This window comes from Eptatretus burgeri, chromosome 5 (assembly GCF_056783735.1).
Source record: "Eptatretus burgeri isolate ZD-2024b chromosome 5, Ebu_testis_v1, whole genome shotgun sequence".
Taxonomy (NCBI): Eukaryota; Metazoa; Chordata; class Myxini; order Myxiniformes; family Myxinidae; genus Eptatretus; species Eptatretus burgeri.
In genome coordinates, this window is record NC_140965.1 from 31,277,412 (window position 1) to 31,304,169 (window position 26,758).

Below are 26,758 nucleotides of genomic sequence, written 5' to 3' on the forward strand. Positions count from 1 at the left end.
GTTTTTAATTGCCGTCATCTCTCTCTTGTTGTCTCCTCCTTGGCGGCTCTTAACTCCTTTATCGCCCCCTGTGTTCTTCTCCATTTGTTCCTTCCAACAATAAGGGAAGGTTTAGTTACAGTTTACAGGCTGAACGTGGTGGTGGCTCCCCCTGCTCTCCTGCAAAGACCAGGTCGCTCTCAGGTTTAAATTAGGGCACAGTCATCTCAATTGTTATCTCCACAGGATCGGGTTCCATTCATCCTGGACTTGCGACGTGTGTAGGGAACCTGAAGATTCGCAGCGCGTGCTTTTAAAATGTCCCCTCCATGATGAACCCAGAGTGCGTCTCTTCCACACGATATCAGAGGCTTGGGCTTGGAACGTCTGATCTGCCGCTCATCTTCGACTTTTTAAACCAGAACCATCCCGAGTTTGGCCGTGTGGCATATATAGATCCTCACGGCGCTGAAAACGCAAGGAAGAAGAAGAAGAAGAGACCAACAATGTGCTCGTTTCCCGGGGTGGTCAGGGGAAGAAGAAGAAGAAGAAGACCAACATTTTGCCAGTTTCCCAGGGTGGGCGGAGTCAAATCGGTCACCACGATGCTGAGCTCGATCGTGGGCGAGCTGCCAAGGCGAGCACCTTGTCGATCCGTGCGTTTTACCTTTCCACGGTCACTTGGGTCCCTTCCAGGACTCGTGGACCAATCAGAACCGGTCGCACCTCGTCACGCGTCTCCTTGAACTCATTTCGTTTGGACAATGGGCAACGTGGACGCAGAACTCCGAACGTTCAAGTAAGTCCATTAATGAGTCTTTGGTTGAAGTTCGCGATCCCCGATCGTGAAGCTTCATCAAGCTTGATGCTTTGCAGTCCCGGGAAATGGACTGGTTCAGACAGGTGTGTTTACCTGTGTGGACAGGTGTGTATTCGTGTACATGGTGCGGGGCGCAGGTAGAACATTCAAAACGTTTGAGGTGTGTGTGTGTGTGTGTGTGTGTGTGTGTGTGTGTGTGTGTGTGTGTGTGTGTGTGTGTGTGTGTGTGTGTGTGTGTGTGTGTGTGTGTGTGTGTGTGTGTGTGTGATCTCTCCACCGTTAAAACGATCAGGTGAAGATAACAACCGGCTGCGCAATGCGAGACGAGCCGGTGGAGTCGACGGATCGCGTTATCCGATTGTAGGGGAGGAGAGCGTCTTTAAGCCGGCTGTCTCGGCTGCCAGCGGTTGACGTTGAATATCCCGCTGTGCCTTCGAGAGGAATGGGAAGTCGTGTTCCTGTATCGTCGCCATATTACGTGTCCCTGCGGAGAGGATGTCAGAACCACAAGCGTTTGAATTGGAGCGACGAAGCTGCAGTTTCAACATGGGCATGGCACCAGGGCACCAGGGCACCATGTTAATTGTAAATAAGTTTATGGATGGAGGTCAGTAACTAGGCTGCTTCGATTATTATCATATACCTTGTAGTTGTATCTTGCTGTAATATCTTATCTCTGTATTTATTATCAATATTAACAAACAATTGTGAATGACAAGTGGGAATTGTTGATGCAGGAGTTCTGAAACCACGCATGTATCGCTGATCATCATGGGTTTATAAGTTTATTTAAAACTATATATATATATATATATATATATATATATATATATATATATATATATATATATATATGGGTTTCTTAGGACTGGGAAGATGGCAAATCCTTTTCCATGGAGAGGATCATTACCTCCGCCACCGAAGGTGAACGACGTGATGTTTTCACCCCTTTCTGTCTGTGTACAGGATATCTCAAAAAGTTGTGGACGGGTTCGGTGTGTGACAAGGACGAACTGATTAGATTTTGGTGAAGGTCCGGATCTGGATCCGACCACTAGAATTTTAAAAGTGATTCTTCACCATTGAGAGATTGGGCCAAAAATGATATATAGCATGATATCTCAAAAATGTAATGGGCCCGATATGTTCTCGTGGATCAGGCATTACGTGGCGGAGGTACGCGCTCTAGTTGTGCCTGATATCAAATATGGAGACGTTTGGCCAGACTTGGCCCACCCAGATCTCGATTCCTCGCCCCTCCCTCCCACTTTCGCTCCATCACAGAACAATAATGATTACTGATGCCTGCCTTCATTCGTTAAGATTACGGTTAATGGACAGAGACTGAGATGTACAGTATCTCATAATAGTGTGCAAAGCCTGTTGTTGACTTGACGGTTAAGGTGGTTTGGCTTAAGAGCTTAGAGTCCTGAGTTTGGACCCCTGCCGGCCGTTTAATTTACACCAGGTGGGGTTCACTCAGTCTGTCACCCTTCCAAGGCCGGCGAAATGCTAGGGCGTAGCCAGGCTGAGACAGATGAGGCAGTTGCCTCCTCGCTCATTTCCTGAAATATGATCTGGCCTGAGCCCTCTGGCCATCTGAGCTCCTTGGGGAGTAAACTAGTTACCAAAGCTACTCGGCAGTGCTCTGAATACTCTTATCTCCACTTCTATCACAATACCTAAATAGAACAGGTTACCTCTTTTCACCTCATCGCTTTTGGACCTCTGGCTACGCCCTTGAAATGAGTACCAGTGTACTGGTAGATAATAGAAGGCATTACATCAGTGGCAGAGCCACAGGGTTGGGGTCAATTACGTAATTACAATTACAGGTGTAATTGTAATTGAAAATTTTGTATTACAGCGTAATTGTAATTGAATCGTAATTGAAAGCTGGTAATTATGCGTGCAATTGTAATTAAAGTAATAAATCGATTAAATAATCAATTACATTTCAATTACACAGTGTTTTCAATTTCAATGTGGTTTTACAAATGCTACATACAGTACTTGTATAAAGACTAACAATATTGTTGCGGATCCGGGGTGGCGGGATTCTCGCCCGACTCTTGGCGCCACCCTCACCACTGCCGTCTCCGGGGTTTATAATGCCGGCTGGCTCGGCACAGGCCTCGGGTCACGCGTCTTCAATCGCGATACCAACGTAATCCTTGTACCTTACCAGTTGGGGAAATAGAACCCCGGTTACAGACTGGTTGTGTCAGATGCCGAGCGTTTTCTGCCAGTCTGTAACCATTTTGGTTTTATATGCCAATCGAACGGATCGTTCCTCGACGCGACACAAATTAATCCATCGCGGAAACTTCATACGAACCAACCAGATTTATTGGGGAACATCGGGGAACACGACACAAGCAAAACATTCACGACAATGTTTTTATTAACAATCTTTAACCCGTTCTTAACTGGGGAACCACAGACTACAGGTTTCGAGGGGGTCGCTACCGAGATATGCCTAAAACAACATGCAAACGAGACACAGACAGAGAGACAGCATGCATGCAAAACAGAGTACTTGGTGATGTCTCATGGACGAGAAATGTAATTGAAATTTTTTGCGAGCATAATTGTATTTGATTGTAACTGAAAATTTATAATTGCAATGTAATTGTAATTGAAAAATTTGTACTGGGGCGTAATTGTAATTTAATTGTCATTGACCCCAAAATGATGCAGGCAGAAGCCACAGGCTGCACACGACGGCTAATGGTGTGCAGTGATCAATGAAACTACATCCCACAACTCTTCAACAAATGATCATTTCAGGATTAAAATCAAAGCGGTTTTTTTTTCTTTTTCCGGGAGTGCTTTCAAATGCGCAGTACTTATGTGCGGTGTGCCCAGAAACGATTCTCTTAACATTATTCTGGGTGTCTTAAACCACATCGAGTTCCATTGGAAACTGCCGCAGTACAGCACATTGGTGGTGACTGCTCCATGGGACATCCGTGGTGACTGGGTCACACGGTTATTAAACTAAAAGCCATTCATTACATGTTCGACGATAATACTCAGAATGGGCGTTCTGCTTCACCTACTGCGCCATGACGAACCGGGAATGGCATACCAAGAACGCTGGTATATGGAATTCTGCGGGTTTGTGTTGGAGATATTGTTAGTGGTGCAAGGTGACACTGATTAATTTTATTATTATTTTGTAATATAACCCTACATCCTTTGAATCGTGCATTTATCGACTGTACTCTGAGGCATCGCGCTGTCAGCAAAATGTAAAATCTGTGCCATCATCCTTACAAAATGCACCCCCCTCCTCCTTCCCCCACCCCCCACCTTTCAACACTACCATCTTTACTCTCACCCTCCTCATTCATAAAGGTAAACGGGCATTCCCATGTCAAAACAGCAGAATATGTAACGCTTTCTGCTCCCCGATCATGCTATCACCGACTTCATAGAAACCTGTCACAATTTAAAGAGAACATATGAGGCGCCGCGAGGAGGAGTGATGTAAGGGACACATCGGCCATTTTGGAGTTAATGCCATATAGCACTATTTTAACCCTTACCCTATCATCCAAGCCTATCATCATCATATCATTAAAAAATGTTGCTTGCATCACTCCTCCTCGTGGGGCCTCATATTAGCAAACCTGCATACCCTCCGCAGTATAAGCTCTGCTTGAGGGAAAGGGTCATAAAGCGTCATTCTCAAGTGTTACTAAATTGGTGGCTGTAGTGTAGAAATTGTGGGTGGTCAGGTGAACTTTCCAACCAATGGGTGAAACTCACACGCACACACGCACGGCTCATTTTAGAGTATAGAAATATACTGGAGCTATTAAATGTGATTATGCAGGGAAGTATTAATTATTTATTTAATTGATTAATTTTGGTGATTGTTGTGACATTTTCAATAATGCCCTTATTTTATTAGGATTATGTTTCAAGGATCAAGTTGGGATGCGTTGACATTTTTGGCGTGGCTATTACGTATTGATATTGTAATCCTTGTTCCAAGGGTTGCTGAACCCTGTACAGCCCCCAATTGTAGTTTGTCGTAATATTTTCTGGTATTGCTTTTCATTGTGGTAAACTACGTTGCCGATACGCAGAGTCTGTCTCAGGTGTCCCATCATGGCATAACCCTTTTAATGCAGATTTTGAGTCAAAGGGCAGAATGTCTTAGATTTATAAATATGGCAATTGTGAATTCATAAAATTAAGTTTTCATCTGAAAAAGAAAACCAACTGAAGTCCGATTCAGACTAACAACTTGCTATGGTCTCGGTTCTTAAAGAAAGGTCTTTAGAAACTTGCACATCACTATTGTTGGTCTTGGCCATAAATGTCAATGTTAGAAAGTTTTTGATGCTCTGCTTATATCTGTGAACATTTTACTGCTTTGCTTGTGAATGTTTTTTTCTTGCAATCTGTTGATGCCATGTTAGTGTAGTGCGAGCCTGAAATTCTGACCTTTTTTTTTCTTATAATTTCACACCAGAAAGGGAGGGGGCTTCAGGCTTCTTGCTGGTGGCTCGTGTGAGCGAGTTGGTTGCCGCCATCTTTGCCTTGCTTGACGAAACCGTTGTGCCGAAAAGGAGTTTGGTGTCTCGTCTTGTCCGAACCGCTTGATCACGGCACCTTTCCTGGATCCACCGTTCTCTGTTGTCCTCCGTACTCGCTAGCCTTACCATAGGATTCCAGAGCCTACTTTTCATTCAATTTACTTCAACTACCGTATCGGATAACTTTGAATAAAATTTCTTCGTGTATAGCGTGTAGATAAAGTTATTTAATTGTAAACGTGGATCATTTTGTACCTTTAATTTAGCATTGTTGTAGTTTGGTGGTCAATGGGTGTCCAGATTGGATATACCGGGAACCAATGTATTGTTCTAAAGTCTAAACCGTGCATTGGATTTATTAAAAATGCATGAATAATAAAAAGCACACTCTATTGTCCTTGTCAGAAAACGAGTTTCTAAGGACGGAGAAAATTTCTAAGGACCCCCTTCCTCATCTTCTCTGCTTCTCCTCCCCCCTCTCACCTTACACCTGCCCTCTCCCTCTCCCTCTCCCTCACCCTCTCCCCTCCCCCTCCCCCACCTTTATTGTCCCCATCAGCGAAGCGACGGATTGTATTTGCTAGTCTATAATAAGTGTCAGTCGGTCCGTCAGTGTGTGTCTCTCTTCCACAACTCCAAAACCATGAAACCGAGCAGCCTGAAACTTTGCAAATATACTAAGAAAACTCCAAGGAAGTGCAGGAGTGAAAATTGGGTGTTTGGGTTAATTAAAACTCCCATTTTGAAGATAATTAACACCCTTATTTAATTATATCCTTTATAAAACTTCATCCTTGGTCAATCCCTGTATCAGCCCTCTGTGCTCACCTGGATCTTAATTCACCATTTTTTGAGCCTGCTCAATAATGCCTTTACTTCAAGCAGGCGCAACGGTTTCTTAACAATAAAACGCTCGATTTTTTTCTTTTTCTTCATTAATATTGTTGCGGTTGAGGAAATTCGCAAACCACCATTCAGGCCCCGTAGGTGAGATATCTCTGTAAGTACATGTGTAGTTAGCCCCAAACCCGTTGTTTAGAGGGAATAAATGTGATTCATTCGGGCTGCGACCCTTTGAGATAGCCGTTTTTCTGTTCTATCTTTATTTTGAACCAACCACGTCTCAATCGCCATCACACAACAACCACCAACCGCAACTCCGCTTCAAAACAACAACAACGCCAACAGCCACGACCTTTACCGTCACAACTCGCCCCCGCAAACATCGCATCACCGCCATTCCAAACGTCGCCATGGCCATGGGCCACCACCTTAAACCCTCCAACACCTTCACCTCTCCTTCTGCGGCCATTCCCTCACCACTTGTGAGCACCGAGCATCGGGCTGTCCTGGGCTCGTGAAAGATGCGCGCCGAGCCGTGGGTGCAAAATGCGGCCTTTCCGAGGAGAATTCGGATCAGGAATGCGACACGCCCACTTCTGATCCGTCCAATCAGCAAGCGCGGGGCGGTTTGGCCCCGCCTCCAGGCACGTCGGTGTAGAATCGAGATATGCAAATTTTAGGATCAGGGGAGACTCACGCCCCTTTTCCTCCGTCCAATGGGCGAGCGTGGCTCCACCCCCAAGCTCGTTCTGATCCAGAAATTTGCATATGGGTTCTCCTGCCGGCCTATAAAGCGCCGAGCGCGGGGCGAATTTTAGCAGTCTGTGGAGCCGTGAGTCTGGAGGGTTCGGAGAGCCAAGTGGAGCCCGAAGTCTGTCGGGGTTCGGAGTCTGTCGGGGAGCTGCAGAGAAAGGAAGCCTGGAGCCTGGAGCGCGGTCGAGTCGGTTTGAGCGCAGAGTCAGCCTTGGAGGAGCGGGGAGGGAGTCGGGAGGCGAGGGCGTACAGGTGGTTTGCTGCAGTCAGCTGAGGAGAATTGGGGAAGAGATCGAATAGCTCGGGTCCAAGGCAAGGAAGACGGCGGTCGGCGACGAGCTTACAGTGGAGTAGCTCGTCGCGGGACCCAAGCAAGCCAGCTATCCTCTTTCCCCAGAGCATCAACAATTCCCCCCTTTTTTCCCCCCGCTCTGAGATAGTGCGAAAAGGGGGGTTCCCGTTCCCACCCCACTCCAAGCAGTGCCAACGAAACCCGCGAAGGAGCGCGGAGTCGGGGCGCCGCCGCGCCGCCACATTTGCGGCTCATCACAAGACACGGGTAGGATCCACCCGGTCTCGCGGACCTGACCGCTCTTTCAGGTCCCGCGCAAATATTGGCCCACAGGCCCGTCTGCCCCCTTGTCTTTGAGGGTGGCCCTTTTCTTTTGCTTTTGAGTAAATGTGTTGTTGGCGCCGTCTGTAAAGTAAAACTGTGTAAGTGTTGCCGTGTGCACGCGTAGTCGGTTGTATATCTGCATTGTTGTGTTTCTTTTGTTGCAATTGCTGTAGGTGCATTCCGTTTAATTGTATATGTGTGCTCTCCGTGTGCCGCGGAATAAATGTGCATTATGTTGATCTGTTTTCCCGTTTCGCTTCGTCTTTTCTTAAATTGAATCTCCATCTTGCTTCACGTAAAGGGTTGGTAGTGGGCTTAATACGCCCGATAATTAATCGGAATTGTCGAGGCCGACGATAACACCGCTCGGTTATCCCGATAGTACAGAACGGGTCGCTTAAGTGGCCCGTGTCCGGAGTCGATCTGCGGCGAGGTGCGATCGCCCGGTCTACCCTCCGCGTGGGTACTTAGGTAGGTCGAGTGTGGCGAACAACCTTATTCCACGCGGGGGGCCGATTGGCAGGATCGTGGTGAGGCCGAAAGGCCCACCCGTGACTAGCTCCCGGCGTTAGTCCGAGAGGGTCACGACAGAATTGTCCGTCCGGTGGGCGACGTGCCGCGATTCGAGTTACGTGGCTGTTCGCACGCCGGCGGGCGCGAATTCGCAGCAATATCATCGAATACCTCATCTTTATACCTATGGGTCGCTGGATACATCGCAATACTTATAAACGCCGGAGAAGCCAGTGTTCATGGCTTTATTTCATTTTGGCACATGCGATAAGCTCTCGAATCGCTTAACCTGAGCCGAATTTCAAAATTCAACCTGTGGAATTGATTTTAGCGGCAGTGAGCTGCGAAAGTCAATTACCACTCTCTCCCCCTCACTTTAGCACTTTAGCACCAACTGCTAAAACAAAAAGAAAGAAGTGTTCATTTGTCCAATTCACACATTGTTTGACACTCCAGGTGGTGTTTAATTAGACCAATCGGCGATCATTTGCCAAGCCTGCCATTCGTTATCAACCATTGGGGGTGCTTACTTGAGGGCTTAAGCCCCTTGGCGAGCACTCCACAAGCTGCTTGGATGTTTGTTTGCAAGCCATGGTGATACACGGCAAAAGTACCCGCACTGTCACTCTACACTGTGGCAGCCGCAGTTTGAGTCTCATACCTCAAGGGAAGCCCATGTTATAATATCTTTTAAAAAATAGAACCACACATTCTGAAGCTAACCTGGATGAGGAGCAACAGTCATTCAAGACCCCCTCAGACCCTGATCTTATTTTTATTCTTATTTTTTTTTTAATGCAGTGAACAAACTTTGATACATTAGGAGTGATGAAGGTTGTGGTCAGGTTTCATCAAAAATGTGTGCATAGTTTCAGAGAAGAGAGCAAATACCTATTTTGGGGGGTCCACCCACCCATGGACCCTCTTGATGAGCGCAGATTTTGATGCGGGCAATACACCTTTTTTAGGCATCAGATAAGCAGCTTGTGGCTAGTTTCATTAACATTGTATGTTTGGTTCAAGCGAGAATGATTTTTAAGTGTTTACAGACTGACTCACTGAATCACCTCGCCTCACCACTCTCTCTCTCCCCTCGCCTCACCACTCTCTCTCTCCCCTCGCCTCACCACTCTCTCTCTCCCCTCGCCTCACCACTCTCTCTCTCTCTCTCCCCTCGCCTCACCACTCTCTCTCTCTCTCTCTCTCTCTCCCCTCGCCTCACCTCTCTCTCTCTCTCCTCACCACTCTCTCTCTCTCTCTCCCCTCACCTCACCACTCTCTTTCCCCTCACTTCGGCACTCTCTCTCTGCTCACCACTCCCTCTCCCCTCACCTCACCACTCCCTCCCCCTCATCTCACCACTCCCTCTCCCCTCACCTCACCACTCTCTCTCCCCTCACCTCACCACTCTCTCTCCCCTCACCTCACCACTCTCTCTCCCCTCACCTCACCACTCTCTCTCCCCTCACTTCGGCACTCTCTCTCCGCTCACCACTCCCTCTCCCCTCACCTCACCACTCCCTCCCCCTCGCCTCACCACTCCCTCTCCCCTCGCCTCACCACTCTCTCTCCCCTCACCTCACCACTCTCTCTCCCCTCACCTCACCACTCTCTCTCCCCTCACCTCACCACTCCCTCTCCCCTCACCTCACCACTCTCTCTCCCCTCACCTCACCACTCTCTCTCCCCTCACCTCACCACTCTCTCTCCCCTCACCTCACCACTCTCTCTCCCCTCACCTCACCACCCTCTCTCCCCTCACCTCACCACCCTCTCTCACCTCACCTCACCACTCTCTCTCACCCTCACCTCACCACTCTCTCTCACCTTCACCTCACCACTCTCTCTCACCCTCACCTCACCACTCTCTCTCTCACCCTCACCTCACCACTCTCTCTCACCCTCACCTCACCACTCTCTCTCTCACCCTCACCTCACCACTCTCTCTCTCACCCTCACCTCACCACTCTCTCTCTCTCACCCTCACCTCACCACTCTCTCTCTCACCCTCACCTCACCACTCTCACTCTCTCACCCTCACCTCACCACACCACTCACTCTCTCACCCTCACCTCACCACACCACTCTCTCTCTCACCCTCACCTCATCACTCTCTCTCACCCTCACCTCACCACTCTCTCTCTCTCACCCTCACCTCACCACTCTCTCTCTCTCCCCTCACCTCACCACTCTCTCTCTCTCTCCCCTCACCTCACCACTCTCTCTCCCTCTCCCTCCCCTCACCTCACCACTCTCTCTCTTTCCCCTCACCTCACCACTCTCTCTCTCTCCCCTCACCTCACCACTCTCTCTCCCCTCACCTCACCACTCTCTCTCACCTCACCTCACCACTCTCTCACCTCACCTCACCACTCTCTCTCACCCTCACCTCACCACTCTCTCTCACCCTCACCTCACCACTCTCTCTCACCTTCACCTCACCACTCTCTCTCACCTTCACCTCACCACTCTCTCTCACCTTCACCTCACCACTCTCTCTCTCACCCTCACCTCACCACTCTCTCTCTCACCCTCACCTCACCACTCTCTCTCACCCTCACCTCACCACTCTCTCTCACCCTCACCTCACCACTCTCTCTCTCACCCTCACCTCACCACTCTCTCTCTCACCCTCACCTCACCACTCTCTCTCACCCTCACCTCACCACTCTCTCTCTCTCACCCTCACCTCACCACTCTCTCTCTCTCACCCTCACCTCACCACTCTCTCTCTCACCCTCACCTCACCACTCTCTCTCTCACCCTCACCTCACCACTCTCTCTCTCTCACCCTCACCTCACCACTCTCTCTCACCTCACCTCACCACACCACTCACTCTCTCACCCTCACCTCACCACACCACTCTCTCTCTCACCCTCACCTCATCACTCTCTCTCACCCTCACCTCACCACTCTCTCTCTCTCCTCACCTCGACCATTCGCTCCCTCTCCTCACCTCGACCATTCGCTCCCTCTCCTCACCTCGACCATTCGCTCCCTCTCCTCACCTCGACCATTCGCTCCCTCTCCTCACCTCGACCATTCGCTCCCTCTCCTCACCTCGACCATTCGCTCCCTCTCCTCACCTCGACCATTCACTCTCTCCTCACCTCGACCATTCACTCTCTCTCCTCACCTCGACCACTCTCTCTCTCCTCACCTCACCACTCTCTCTCACCTCACCTCACCACTCTCTCTCACCTCACCTCACCACTCTCTCTCTCTCTCACCTTCACCTCACCACTCTCTCTCACCTTCACCTCACCACTCTCTCTCACCTTCACCTCACCACTCTCTCTCTCACCCTCACCACTCTCTCTCACCCTCACCTCACCACTCTCTCTCCCCTCACCTCACCACTCTCTCTCTGTCCCCTCGCCTCACCACTCTCACTCTCTCCCCTCGCCTCACCACTCTCTCTCTCTCCCCTCGCCTCACCACTCTCTCTCTCCCCTCGCCTCACCACTCTCTCTCTCTCTCTCTCTCTCCCCTCGCCTCACCATTCTCTCTCTCTCCCCTCGCCTCACCACTCTCTCTCTCTCCCCTCGCCTCACCACTCTCTCTCTCCCCTCGCCTCACCACTCTCTCTCTCCCCTCACTTCGACCATTCACTCTCTCTCTCCCTCGCCTCACCACTCTCTCTCTCTCTCTCTCCCCTCGCCTCACCTCTCTCTCTCTCTCTCTCTCTCTCTCTCGCCTCTCTCTCTCTCTCTCTCTCTCTCTCTCTCTCTCTCTCTCTCTCTCTCTCTCTCTCTCTCTCTCTCTCTCTCTCTCTCTCTCTCTCTCTCTCTCTCTCTCTCTCTCTCTCTCTCTCTCTCTCTCTCTCTCTCTCTCTCTCTCTCTCTCTCTCTCTCTCTCTCTCTCTCTCTCTCTCTCTCTCCTCACCTCTCTCTCCTCACCTCTCTCTCTCTCCTCACCACTCTCTCTCTCTCTCTCTCTCTCTCCTCACCACTCTCTCTCTCTCTCTCTCTCCCTCACCTCACCACTCTCTCTCCCCTCACTTCGCACTCTCTCTCCGCTCACCACTCCCTCCCCCTCATCTCACCACTCCCTCTCCCCTCACCTCACCACTCTCTCTCCCCTCACCTCACCACTCTCTCTCCCCTCACCTCACCACTCTCTCTCCCCTCACCTCACCACTCTATCTCCCCTCACCTCACCACTCTCTCTCCCTCACTTCGGCACTCTCTCTCCGCTCACCACTCCCACTCCCTCACCTCACCACTCCCTCCCCCTCATCTCACCTCTCTTCCCTCACCTCACCTCTCTTCCCTCACCTCACCTCTCTTCCCTCACCTCACCTCTCTTCCCTCACCTCACCTCTCTTCCCTCACCTCACCTCTCTTCCCTCACCTCACCTCTCTTCCCTCACCTCACCTCTCTTCCCTCACCTCACCTCTCTCTCTCCCCTCACCTCACCACTCTCTCTCCCCTCACCTCACCCCTCTCTCTCCCCTCACCTCACCTCTCTTCCCTCACCTCACGGCTCGTCCCTCACCTCACCACTCTCTCTCCCCTCACCTCACCACTCTCTCTCCCCTCACCTCACCACTCTCTCTCCCCTCACCTCACCACTCTCTCTCCCCTCACCTCACCACTCTCTCTCCCCTCACCTCACCACTCTCTCTCCCCTCACCTCACCACTCTCTCTCCCCTCACCTCACCACTCTCTCTCCCCTCACCTCACCACTCTCTCTCCCCTCACCTCACCACCCTCTCTCCCCTCACCTCACCACTCTCTCTCCCCTCACCTCACCACGCTCTCTCCCCTCACCTCACCACTCTCTCTCCCCTCACCTCACCACTCTCTCTCCCCTAACCTCACCACTCTCTCTCCCCTCACCTCACCACTCTCTCTCACCTCACCTCACCACTCTCTCTCACCCTCACCTCACCACTCTCTCTCACCTTCACCTCACCACTCTCTCTCTCACCCTCACCTCACCACTCTCTCTCTCACCCTCACCTCACCACTCTCTCTCTCACCCTCACCTCACCACTCTCTCTCTCACCCTCACCTCACCACTCTCTCTCTCTCACCCTCACCTCACCACTCTCTCTCTCACCCTCACCTCACCACTCTCTCTCTCACCCTCACCTCACCACTCTCTCTCTAAACCTCACCTCACCACTCTCTCTCTCTCACCCTCACCTCACCACTCTCTCTCTCACCCTCACCTCACCACTCTCTCACCCTCATCTCACCACTCTCACTCTCTCACCCTCACCTCACCACACCACTCACTCTCTCACCCTCACCTCACCACACCACTCTCTCTCTCACCCTCACCTCACCACTCTCTCTCTCTCTCTCACCCTCACCTCACCACTCTCTCTCTCACCCTCACCTCACCACTCTCTCTCTCTCTCTCCCCTCACCTCACCACTCTCTCTCTCTCTCTCTCCTCACCTCGACCATTCGCTCTCTCTCTCTCTCTCTCTCCTCACCTCGACCATTCGCTCTCTCTCTCTCTCTCTCCTCACCTCACCACCACTCTCTCTCTCTCTCCCCTCACCTCACCACTCTCTCTCCCCTCACCTCACCACTCTCTCTCCCCTCACCTCACCACTCTCTCTCCCCTCACCTCTCCACTCTCTCTCCCCTCACCTCACCACTCTCTCTCCCCTCACCTCACCACTCTCTCTCCCCTCACCTCACCACTCTCTCTCCCCTCACCTCACCACTCTCTCTCACCTCACCTCACCACTCTCTCTCACCTCACCTCACCACTCTCTCTCACCTCACCACTCTCTCTCACCTCACCTCACCACTCTCTCTCACCTCACCTCACCACTCTCTCTCACCTCACCTCACCACTCTCTCTCACCCTCACCTCACCACTCTCTCTCTCATCCTCACCTCACCACTCTCTCTCACCTTCACCTCACCACTCTCTCTCACCCTCACCTCACCACTCTCTCTCACCCTCACCTCACCACTCTCTCTCTCTCACCCTCACCTCACCACTCTCTCTCTCACCCTCACCTCACCACTCTCTCTCTCACCCTCACCTCACCACTCTCTCTCTCACCCTCACCTCACCACTCTCTCTCTCACCCTCACCTCACCACTCTCTCTCTCACCCTCACCTCACCACACCACTCACTCTCTCACCCTCACCTCACCACACCACTCACTCTCTCACCCTCACCTCATCACTCTCTCTCTCACCCTCACCTCATCACTCTCTCTCTCACCCTCACCTCATCACTCTCTCTCTCACCCTCACCTCATCACTCTCTCTCTCTCACCCTCACCTCACCACTCTCTCTCTCACCCTCACCTCACCACTCTCTCTCTCTCTCACCCTCACCTCACCACTCTCTCTCTCACCCTCACCTCACCTCTCTCTCTCTCTCACCCTCACCTCACCACTCTCTCTCTCACCTCACCACTCTCTCTCTAACCCTCACCTCACCTCTCTCACCCTCACCTCTCTCCCCTCTTTCTGTCTCTCTCCCCACCCCCCTTTCCAAGTATTCTCGACGGTGAAGCAACATGTGGTATTTGCTACTATCAAAGAAAGAAACACTTGGCTGGGCCTTTGTAACTATTGGGTAGGCCTGGCCTACCCATATGTGTGCATCAGTGGCAAACAAAGTTTGTAAAAATAATTATTTTTAAAAAATGATTGAAAATACCATTGTGGCTGTTTCATTGGCCAAACAGCTGAGACACTTCGGGCCGGATCAAGGGCCTGTTTGTTCCTACACCAAGCCAAGTTTGGGATGCCGCAGTTGTCCGAGCGATGTACCGGTCATCTCTGTAATCACTCAAAATGGCGACTGGAGCAGTTTGTCACACTCAATGGGGGAGAAATTTGAAATGGATGCTAAGCATCCCGCCAAATCGGTCCTCAATAGGGCTGATAAAACTGGTTTTTATCAATCGTGCTGACTCAAAATAAGCTCGATGGAGACCCAGTGAATTAATGTGTGTATTTAATGAATGGGGAAGAGGGAATAAGGAACACGGAGACTTATTATACAATTCTATTTTCAACGAAATATGCGCCAGGTATCGTAAAAGTTGAAGGTCCTTATCAAAATAACCCAAAGCACACCACAGGAGAAAGACCGAAGAAGAGACAAGACTTCACATACCTGTTACAACCCACGAGGGTGGTGTAAAAGTTCCATCTGGACCCAACTGCCCCACTGTCTTGCCAAGGGCTCAGCGCACACCGTACTTGTGCAGACGAGAGGCGGGAACCCTGAAATCTCCTGGGCTCTGTGAAATGAGATCCCTGCTCGACTCTGCCTGGACCCTGTCTGGCTAAGGCTGTGGACTACGCAAATGTTGACTGGAATGACAGAACCAGACTGAGCTGGACTGGCAACGAAGAAACAGTGGAATGGAATTAAAAAGCTTTGGCTGGACAACCAAATATCCCCTAACTGGACATGTGTGCGAGTTTTTAATTGCTCTCATGACACCCCACCCCGTGGCGCCATCTGCCCCACACGGATTGGCAGTTCAGCCGTCAGTCAAGGGGGAACCCCTCCCTGAGCCTCTCGACTCGTTCTCAAATTTTCGGGGTTTGCCCTTTGCACAAAAACTTTCACCTCCTCGACGTCTCCCAAATTCCCCTTTAAAGGACATTTTGGACAGATTACAAAGGAAAAAAATATATATTATTAAGGCATTTAAAGGGAAAAGCGGTTTCGGACAACCACAAGGTAGAGAAGATGAAAACTTGCTCTACAAATATTGACGCAAATCCTATATCACAATTAAATTACGTCATGCTTATGCTAAACATACACAATGGAAATAACTATTGCTAAATTGTACAATCTTAACTTCCAGAAACCATTTCTGCAACCGCATCTATGCCGTCTATTCATTAGATGGTGGTGGATTGCCACTACCACATTGAATTGGAGTTCACTCCTCAAGAACAGCACTGTATGTACACAGGGAGGTATTCCATCAGGTGGGAACACGTGGGCAAAGGAGGGACGGTGAGAGATTGCACTTAAGGAGGTTAAAAAAAAAGAAAGCTCGAGGTGAAAATGAGAAGCCGCAGAACACCATGAGGTACACCAGCCTGTTTGTGATGTCAGAGAAGAAAGCACTATTTATTTCCATAAATAAATAAGGTGAGAAACAAAGGAACCTCCTGATCTGACCTTATTGGCTGAGGAATTATTGGCTAAATGGTACTCGACGTTTAGTATGGAGTAGCCTTTTTTTATCTCAGGAATATAATTTGTCTCAAATTTCCAGCCTTAACAGACAAGACAATAATATATTACTGTCGGCAGTCACATGCCATTCATTTCCTTGCCTGAAGTAGTACCTTGAATGCCACAGGTGAAAAGATTAAATAATACTGGGTGCCAAACTGTGTAGAAAGTATGAAAAATGTCAAAACATGACCTTGAAGTTTTTGTTTGAGGTTCAGGACCCTGATTCATTGCTATTATAGTTGGAACAGCATCGTCATTCTTGAGTAACCCAGTGAACTGCTGTTTTATGATCTGATCAGACTGTCGAAGCGGTGAAGTGGCTTATGTTGCCTTGGAAAATGGTTTCCTACTTTATTGCTCACAATTATAAGTTACCTGCTTGGTCTCCTATAGCTAAAATTAATCGGTCTTTCCATTCTTGTTTTACAAAACGTTTATGTTTAACACATTTCTTGGGAGATGAAAGGTAGCTCACAGTGAAGAACCTTTTCCTAAGAATAAATAGAGCAGATGTCAATTTGACAATAAGGGATTTGTGCAGACTTCCCACTGTCCCTGATGCAGAGTTGATGTTAAGGTCAGCCATAAACTTCTTGGGCTGGCAGGATAACCTCGGAGGTGTGTGCCCACACCTCTGAGCGGTCTAACCTGGGTTTGAATCTTGGCCAAGCTTATAAATGGTCATCCTGGTGTTTCACAGACAGGGTGAGGCATCAGTGTGTGTGCTGTCCCTCAGATGGACGTTAAACTGCATGTTCCAGCAATAGTTGGTGGACGTTAAAGATCCCACGATGTCCTTCATGGAAAGTAGGCGAGCTCACGCAGACACCTTGAATAAATCATAAATTATTGCTATAACTTACAGTGGGCTCTTGGTGTCCCCAATCAGAAACTTGGTGGGCCTGCTCCCCCCCCCTCCACCTCTCCTCGCCCCTCCCCCGTTTCTCCTCCATGCTCTGTTGGGGACACTAAGAGATGGTGACAGACCTTCAAGGCAAAGACACTTCTCTGATGAAATACAAAGTATGGTCCAAAGTTAAAATATTAGCATTGAAATGGAAGGGAAAAATTGTACTTGGGTCATGCAAAAAGACACGATCAGAGACAGACAAAAATAATGCAATATATACTGGAGCTGACGGTGAACAAATACATTCTTTGCTTTGTCTCACGCATTGGACCAATGAATAGGTTTGCAAATTAAAGCAATCCTGCTCGTCATTAAAAAATCCATTTGTAAATGCTAGATTTCACAGTAATTTAATGTGATACATTGGCATTTGATGTGTTATTTGTTTCATCTCCTGCCAGGTCAGGTCAGGTATGGGAGCATGTGCCAGAACAGCGCGTCGCTGCGTCCACTTTCCGCCGGTACTCCAGGGGCCTCCGTCTGGCCATCCCCCAGGCAGATGCCAGGCCCATCCCCATCTCATTGAGATGATGGTCAACCTGCTGCAACCACGAGGCATGTGGTCGGCCCACTGGCCTCCTCCACTCACGAGACTCCCCCGCTGAGAGAATCTGGTTAGCAGGATCAGCGTCAGGAAAACGAGCCACATGTCTATACAGCCGCAACTGACGCTCACAGACTATGCAGGTAACACATCTCATCGGAGTCTCTCTCAGCAACCGCTCGTTGGACACAAAATCCGACCAGCGATAGCCAACGATTTTCCGAAGAGACCTGATACCAAAGGAATTAAGTCTCCATCTCAGATCCTTGGTCAGAGTCCAAGTCTCGCATCCATAGAGCAAGACTGGAAGTACCAAGGACCTGAAGACTCAAACTTTCGTCCTCCCGCACAGGTACCGGCAGCGCTACACCCCATGATCCAGTGAATCCATAACTCCCCAGGCCCGACCCAGACGTCAATTGACCTCTGACTCACAGCCAGCAGAGACATGAATATCACTGCCAAGGTAATTGAATCTCTCCACGACCTCAACATCCTCACCACAAACAGACACAGACAGGACAGCAGCATCCAAGATGTCACCGAAAGCCTGGATCTTAGTTTTGACCCAAGAAACCCATAATCCCAGCGGTTCCGACTCCTCATTCAGCACCTTGAGGGCCCCCAAAAGGATGTCTAAAGTCTCCGCAAAGATGACTGCATCATCTGCAAAATCAAGGTCTGAGATCTTGACATTCCCAAACGATTCACCACAGCTTGATCTCTCCGACATCCTCCCTAAAATCCAGTCCATACAAGTGCTGAAAGTGTGGCGGCCAGTAGACACCCCTGACGAACTCCAGTAACAACTGGAAATAAGTCAGAGATGGTACCACCACACTTCACAGCACTCTCAGTACCAGAGTAGAGTTCAGACATCAGATCGATCAGTTTTGGTGGCACCCCACGAAGACCAAGAATCCTCCAGAGGACATCCCGATTCACTGAATCGAACGCTTTACAGAGATCAACATAGGCTGCAAGCAGCCCCTGCCGAAACTCTCGTCTGCGTTCGGTTAGGACACGAAGAGCAAGGATACGGTCAATCGTTGACCTCTTTGGTGTAAAGCCTGACTGCTGGTCAACGCTGGTGCTCAAGCAGATGGTGGCGAACCCGATCAAGAATTATCCGAGCAAAGACCTTGCCCGGCACTGAGAGCAGCGTCACCCCTCGGTAGTTGTTGCAGTCTTGGCGATCATCCTTCCCTTTCCAGAGAGGAACAACAAGGCCCCTCTTCCAATCAGTTGGGATGATGCCTGTGTTCCAGGCAGAGCACAAAACTGCATGCAATGACACGAGTGCAGCATTTCCACCATCCTTGAGAAGTTCAGCATGGATGCCACAGATCCCTGGAGCTTTGCGCCGTTTCAACCGGTTCACCGCAGTCCGTGTTTCCACAAGCGAAGGTGAACCACAGTTGATTCGAGGGTCAGCAACAGGGATTGTAACACCCTTGACGTCCAACTCGACAGCTGGGGGATCAGCCCGGTACAACCGCTCAAAGTAACCGGCCCAGCGGGCCTTCACTTCAGATTCCTCTGTCAAGAGCCTACCACTCTCTGCTCGAACTGTAGTGCTCCGAGGGATGGGCTTGGATGAACCCAATGCGCGAATTCCCCTGTAAGGAAGACGAGAATCACCTGTCCACAGGTGATGCTCTACCCCCTCACAGATTCCTCGCACACAGGCCTCCCTGTCCACCTTCAGTGCATGTACAGTTTTATGCCTCAGCTCCCTGAACAGCTCAGCTCTACCATTCAGCCTGGCCCTGCGACTCTGGTCAATGGTATCCAGTGTCCCTTGAGAGACAAAATTCTTCTTTGCCCTGCGGTGAGTTCCAAGACATCCACCGGCAACAACAAGGACGGTGGTCTTGAAGGCACTCCACAACTCTTCAGGACCCCCCAAAGCACCCAGACCCCCAAGTGTCCACTCAGCCTGTTCGCAAACTCCTCAGCTACTCTCTCATCCCTGAGCTTGCCAACATCCAGCCTCAGCTGGGATGGTACCATTCTCCAGGATTTAAGGTGCAGCTTTAGAGTTGCTACAACAAGCCTGTGGTCAGTATTTAGGAACTGAGCACTCCGGTAGACCCTGCAGTTCTGGATCATCCTCCATCAACCGTCAATGAGGACATGGTCAATCTCCTTTGCCGCACCGCCAGCGTTGGAATACCAAGTCCAGCGATGAGCTTGTGGGCGCTGAAACCATGAACCAGCCACCCTAAGTCCATGACTTCTTGCAAAGTCAAGGAACTTAGTGCTATTCTGGTTCATAGTTCCTGACCCATGGAGACCAACACACACCTCATAACCATCCCTATCAGTTCCAGTCGATGCATTGAAATCCCCCAAGACTAGAAGTGTATCTCGTCTGGGGCACTGATCAACCACAGACTCGAGCATGGCGTAGAATGCATCCTTCACGGTGAGATCACTCGCCTCAGTCGGAGCATAAACAGAGACCAGGGAAATGACACCTAAGGAGTGACGAATCCTTAATCTCATAATACGCTCGTTGACCGGTGTTATCTCAATTATCATTGGGGTCAGCTTATTGGACACAGCTACAGCAACTCCTTGGGTATGGTAACCATCAGAGCGACCAGACCAATAGTAGGTGTAACCACCCACCATTATCTCACCGCAATCTGGTCTTTGAACCTCAGAGAGTGCTGCAATCCCGATGTCCAAACGCTTGAGCTCAGATGATAACAGAGACAGGTGATCATCCTCTTTTAGGGATGGGACATTCCAGGCACCCACCCGAAGGGACCACCTCAGGTTAACCCAAGGAGACCGCCGTCTGGTGGATGACACCTCAGCACTACTCCGACACACTCTCCCACAATCTGACCCGGGAATGTTACCCCGTGGTTTCCCTCCTATCATCAAAGATTGGGGGTCCCGGAGGCTTTGCCCCAATCCCGTCATCCGGTGAGCTGCCCTGCGAAGGGATGCTGCACAGGAGGTACTCCCAGGAGTGGGTTTTCAGATTTTTTTTGCGGAATGAAGGGTTTTACGGTGGCCGGAGTGCAAATCCTGCCACCAACCTCCTGATAAAAAAGTAACCCAACTGCAGGAGGACGTCCGCAGACACAGTTGGGCACTAGATATGGATGGCCGTTGGCTCACAAGGAGCTTCTCCGCCCTTTGACAAGTTTTGGTTTTAATCCTGCTGGGTGTCCATATCCAAACACCCTCCTCACCAGAAAACCTGGTGGGGGAGACGGTTTAGTCGCCGACAACCCGACCATGGAACAGGTTAGTACAGGTTTACATGGTACCTGTAGCAGGTCACAGATCTAACCTGACCTGACTGAGATCTCCTGCGAAGACAATCAAATTTTGTAATTTCTCAGTGTGTTTTGCATTTGGTTAGAGGTTTGTTTTACAACATAGGAGCTGTTTTCACTGTCTGACAACAAAGTGTAATAGTCATATTTGGAGCGTAACATGCTTTTGAAAAACAATGCCAAATTTGAACTAGAAGGACACCCGGGAGAGCGCGTACCTCCGCCACGCAATGCCAGATCCACGAGAACATATCAAGCCCAATACATATTTGAAATATCATGCTATACAATACTATATCGTTTTTGGCCCTATCTCTCAATCGTGAAGAATCACTTTAAAGATTAAATTATCCTCGTACCCAGATCCGGATTCAGATCTTCACCAAAATCAAATCAATTTGTCCTTGCCACCCAACCTGTCCACCAAGTTTCAGTGGAATCCGTCCACAACCTTTTGAGATATCCTGTACACAAACAAACAAATGAAATTACTCGTTGAGCAAGGAATTGCTGGAATAACTTTGTCATATCTCCATGATGTCTGAAAAAACAAAAACCTGGAAATCAATTTGGTTCTTATAAGTCAATAGTGCTACTGTTTAATGAGTTATAGCACTGAGTTTGGTCATGATCATAACTTGGAAGTCAATCGGACTTGAAATGGCGTTTTTATCGCAATTTGAAAGTTTTGACCCGACCCCCCTGACATTCGACCCCCGACCGCTAAGAAGGGTGTTGGTGTGACACCCCAATGAGACATATGGTTGGATGCAGAATTGGAAGATGCACATTTTGGATTTGGTTTGAAGTCGATACGACCATTTTAGCGGACGTTATTGCGAAAATAAGTATTTCGGTTTTTCTGTGACCTTGACCTTGACCTTTGATCTAGATTCACCAAAAACGACAAGTGTCTAAGTTGGACCATGGCCGACGTCTGTACTCTGTTTGGTCATGATCGCTGAAACGGTGTGGCTGCTGCAGGGTAAACAAACACACAAACAAACAGACAGACACACACACAGAATGACACACACAACCGACCAACATAATTGCCGAAATCCAAAGGATTCTGGCAATTAACAAAGACAAACAGACAGAAAGCGGTGAAAACATAAACTCCTTAATTTTCGGTGGCGGAGATAATGAACAAACAATTATGACGGGTTTGACTGCCGAGTGACATTACTGTTTTTTCATGATGAGCACATGGTACTGCAATTGCAATCTTACCAGTAACTGTTCCAAGATTTGTTTTAATGATATGGTGACGATGTACCCAAAATAGTTTTTCATTTCGACACTTGGTCTGTTTGGTGATCCGTAGCTCAAGATGCTGGAATCCTTGGTTCGAAATCTCGTGTACTACATTGATGTGCTTTGTTTCCCCATTGGTTTTTGTAAACCATCTGTAAAAATACTATGTCCAAGTGTCCTCATCCTGCATGTGATTCTTGGTACAAGCTCCACTTCCATGTGTCGAGACACTTGAAAAAATACTTTATTGAGTAATCAGCTGCCGTTTCCTGGGGTTTTATGCTTGAAAAAGAAAGAAGAAAAAAAATCCCCTTCCTTATTTTCCAAAGCCATATCCCTCTTCGTCACCCTCAACCCACACCCAACTGCTTTCATCCACCTCTGCCTCTGGGTCCTTGTCCTTTTTAATTAATTTATTTATTGTTATTATTTTTCATTACCATCACCATCGTAATGTTATGTTATCATGTTTTGGCAATTTTATCTGAAACGGAGTCTGTCTTCCTGAGAACTACAAGGTAGCTTAGTAGTGGATTTCTTGCCTCTGAGTTTAGCCTGGGATTGATTCTACAGAATCAAATCATGGAGTTTGTCATCTGACGCATTGGCCCTCAACTCGGCTGTTAGGTCTATATTTTGTAAAATAATCTTAAAGGTCTCGGGGATTCTTTCATATAAGAGTGTTTTGGTGTATGTTCATCGAACCACACCAAATATTTCCAGCCTGAAGCTTCTTGGCAAAATTATGTATTGACTAGATAATATCCCTTTGTTAACAACAAGATAATGTATTTTTTGTTTTGCTTTTTGCCCTTCAGATGGTATCATGGACCCCTTTCCCGGCATGCAGCTGAAGCTCTGCTCATGGTCAATGGCCGAGATGGCAGCTACCTGCTCCGGCGGCGTGAAGAGAGGGACATGAGCTATGCACTTGCTGTCAGGTGCTTCTCTCGACATTGTGAACAGAGGAATACTTGTACATGTTACAGTTAACTTAAACGTACCTTGCAAGTTTTAAAGCCGTGGTTCAAACTAAGGCCTATGCAGTCCAACTGCAAGACCATTTTTAAAATAAAATCAAGCTGCTTTCTTGCATATGTATAGTTTCTATCGTTACCAGAGGCTGTGACATCGACAATTTGCTGATCCGTTGCTTCTTATGATCCCGCTTTGTTTTCCCGTATCACATGACTGTACTTTGGCACTGTAGGTCAAAGGACTCGGTGAAGCACTTCCAGGTTGAATGGACAGAGAAGGTTGGCTTCAGCTTTGGCCTGAGCTCATTCTCCACTGTTAAAGCCTTTGCTGACCACCTCGCAAATGAGCCGTTACTTGGCAGTGAGACCGGTGAGAACAGTTTTGCATCTGATGGAATTTCTTTCACTTGCCGAAAGGCAGAAAGAAGATCAGATGATAAAATATAATATTGCAGGATATGTACAGGAAGTAAAGTAATTGGGAACGGCATTGAATTTCTGACTTTCATTCCTAACTGCAGGAGCATTGGTTCGCGTGCGCTTTCCTTATCCTCGGGAGGTTGCCGAGCCAACCTTTTATGATCCGGTCATTGTGCACACTGCCCTTAAATCGGGCCAGAGCAGCGACAGCATCAGCGCACATGTACCATCGGTATGTGGTGCATTCCATTCTGCAGAAACACCGTACCAGCTTTGTGTTCATTTTAATGTACACATTATTGTCCCCTTAAATTTATACACTTCAAAAAATATTAAGCAATGAAATGGTGTATCTTGGTTGCTTATTGCAAATTGTCAAGTGAGGATGCTATCTAATTTGACATTTCAGTTGGGATCTAAAGAAGGCTTCCTGACAAAACTTGGAAACCACGTTAAAACCTGGAAAACTCGCTGGTTTACATTGCAGAGATACGAGCTGAAGTACTTCAAAGATAGACAGGTGAGCTGTGAAGTTTGGAGATGAATCCAATTCTTATGTAGAGTTTTAAGCCAGGTTTTGTTTCCCAATATGGTGTCCCTGATTTTCAGCATTACCCTCAACTCAACCTCTTTTTATTTTCTTTTTTTTTGCAACCAGTGAAATCATCATGTGCTGTGGCACATTTTTGGAAATGCGCTTTATAATTTTTGGCATTTTAAAAATAGAAATTTTATTGATCGCAACATATCATACTCCATGTCATAATTTTGAGAAAGCTCCATTATATAATGAAGAAGACAAAGGAAGACGATTTGTAATACCATACCTGGTGTTGGCTGAATGGTTAGGGTGGTGGGCTTGGGATCCAGGAATCCTGAGTTTAAATCCCACTTGGCTGTTGAATTAATTCCAGGTAGGGTTGACTCTGCCTGTCATCCTTCTGAGGTTGGCAAAATGAGTGCCAGCATGCTGGTATCCTGTGTCGGAGTGGCGACCCATCCAGGATTGTGCCCAATAGCCAAGGACACTGCTTCGGCAGCACCAACGCTCTGCACAGAGTATGGTCCCAAAGGATGGATGGATATATCTGTAATACCGGCTCCAACCAAAGGTGGTGCTATATCCACCACATATTTGTACTAACAAATACAACCCGTCACTTCGCTGATTGGTATATTAAGGGTGAGGTGAGAAAGAGGGAGGGGGAGGGAGTGGGGGGGCTTGGAAAAGGGGGGTGGGGGAGAGCGACGCCTCACCAATCATTGATATACACTGTGGGTGGGATGGGTGCGAGGAAGGGAGACAGAGACAGAGATGGAGGAGAGTGCTGTATTTTATTAGGCAGGAGGAGCGATGATGGGATGGAGAAGAGCGAGAGAGAGGGAGGGGGAGGAGAGGAGGGGGGGTAGCAAAGAGAATGATAAGTTGTGCTTAATGACTGAACACACACACACGAAGGTGGATACTTTGGAGACCTGGGGTGGGAGTATTTAATGCCCACGCTGTCTACCTGGCAATGGTCTGCCTGCATGCATGCATGCTCGTATATGCAGCGACATTTGCACCCCTCCGGTCGGCTCACTTCAAAGCTGATTCATACATGCTCAATAGAGGGGAGGGAGGAAGGGTGGGGAAGCAGGGGGAGCAGGTGTGGTGGGGGAGAGGGAGATGGAGAGGGAGGGTTCGGGTTGGGAGTGAGAGGGAGGGGTGGTATCAGGGTGAGGGGGGAGAGAAGGAAATTCCAGCAGAGAAGACGCCCAGTTTAACATCCATCCGAAAGACAGCACACACATTGATGAATCGCCCTGCCTGTGAAACACTGGGTTGACAGTTTACAACTGGGTCGGGATTGAAACCCAGGCGACACAGAGCAAGCTCGCATATTTCTCGGCTTTCCTGCCATGATATGGCGATTCATTTCTTCATAACAACTGAAAATATTTTTTACTCATTGTAAACATATAATTTATTTTGCTTTCCTCCTTCTGGTATCGAACCGTGGTATCATCATTGATTGAAACTTGAAGAACGTGCACTCAATGGCTTCATGAAACAATCCACGAAATGGTTGAAGAAAGTTTTAAAAACAAAACGTTTAATTTTTATTTGTACTTATCGATGCCAAAGTGATGGGTAATATGATTGAAGATCGGACAAAAAGGGGAAATGTAGTGGAAAATAAATTTTTATATTTTCAGCGAGCCAGCCACCACGTGTTGCACTGCAGAACAACACGTGGCGAAGAACGCATGCGAGTGACCCCTGAACTTTGTTTCAGTCGATTGACATCCAGTATTCAGTGACTGCGAATATTGTAGAGGGCTTGCCAAATGGTTTAAGCACTCCAACGAAACGGTTGATAAGAAACAGCTCACTTGGCACGTGATTAGCAATCACCGAACCATCATGTTAAGCATACACCTCCTGGAGACGACCAAAATGTCAAATATGTCCGAATCGGACAAATTAACACTTTTTTTTTTTTTAGAAGTTGAAACTGCTGCTAAGTTCGATTCTGGAGCTTAAATTTTGTCATCTGTGTGTGTCAGTGTGTGTGTCTCCTTCGTAACTCCAAAACCATGAAACCTTGTAGCCTGAAACTTTGCATGCATTCTAAGAAAACTCCAAGGAAGTGCAAGAGTAAAAATTGGGTGTTTGGGTTAATTAAAACACCCCGTGTGAAGATAATTAATGTACTTGTTAGATTATATCCTTTATTGGGTGCATCCTCAGCCACCTCGCTCTCTGGAGTCTTAAGGCGTATCCTGGGTTACCTCGCTGGGGTCTGAAGCCACCATGTGTTTTGGCCTGCTCAAGCATACCTTGACTTGGAACAGGTCACAAAGATTTCTTCACAATAAAGTTGGTGGTTCACAAGCGCCAGCCAGAGTGACCACTATATTCGTTATGTCTGTGTGTCTGTCTGTCCAGAGCATAACTCCGTGGACTTTGATCCAATCTTGATGAAACTTGGTTATGTGTTCGATATCAATGTCTAGTTGTGTTTTCCTGGATGAGGGCGTGGCTAGGCCCATTGTGGGTGGAGCCATGCCCAAAAATAGCCAATTTTTGGGGGATAGTCAGA

General features: G+C 48.5%; 1 protein-coding gene across 1 annotated transcript in view; it reads left to right on the forward strand.

Annotated features, from left to right (window-relative positions):
* Positions 1 to 500: 500 nt before the first annotated feature.
* DAPP1 (dual adaptor of phosphotyrosine and 3-phosphoinositides 1) overlaps positions 501 to 26,758 on the forward strand; it is a 54,269-nt gene continuing 28,011 nt past the window's right edge. The window contains exons 1-5 of the mRNA XM_085881279.1: positions 501 to 778; positions 23,094 to 23,216; positions 23,486 to 23,622; positions 23,774 to 23,904; positions 24,082 to 24,192. Coding sequence (XP_085737405.1) covers positions 744 to 778; positions 23,094 to 23,216; positions 23,486 to 23,622; positions 23,774 to 23,904; positions 24,082 to 24,192 — 537 coding nt within the window. The 5' untranslated portion in view covers positions 501 to 743. The remainder of the gene's footprint in view (positions 779 to 23,093; positions 23,217 to 23,485; positions 23,623 to 23,773; positions 23,905 to 24,081; positions 24,193 to 26,758) is intronic.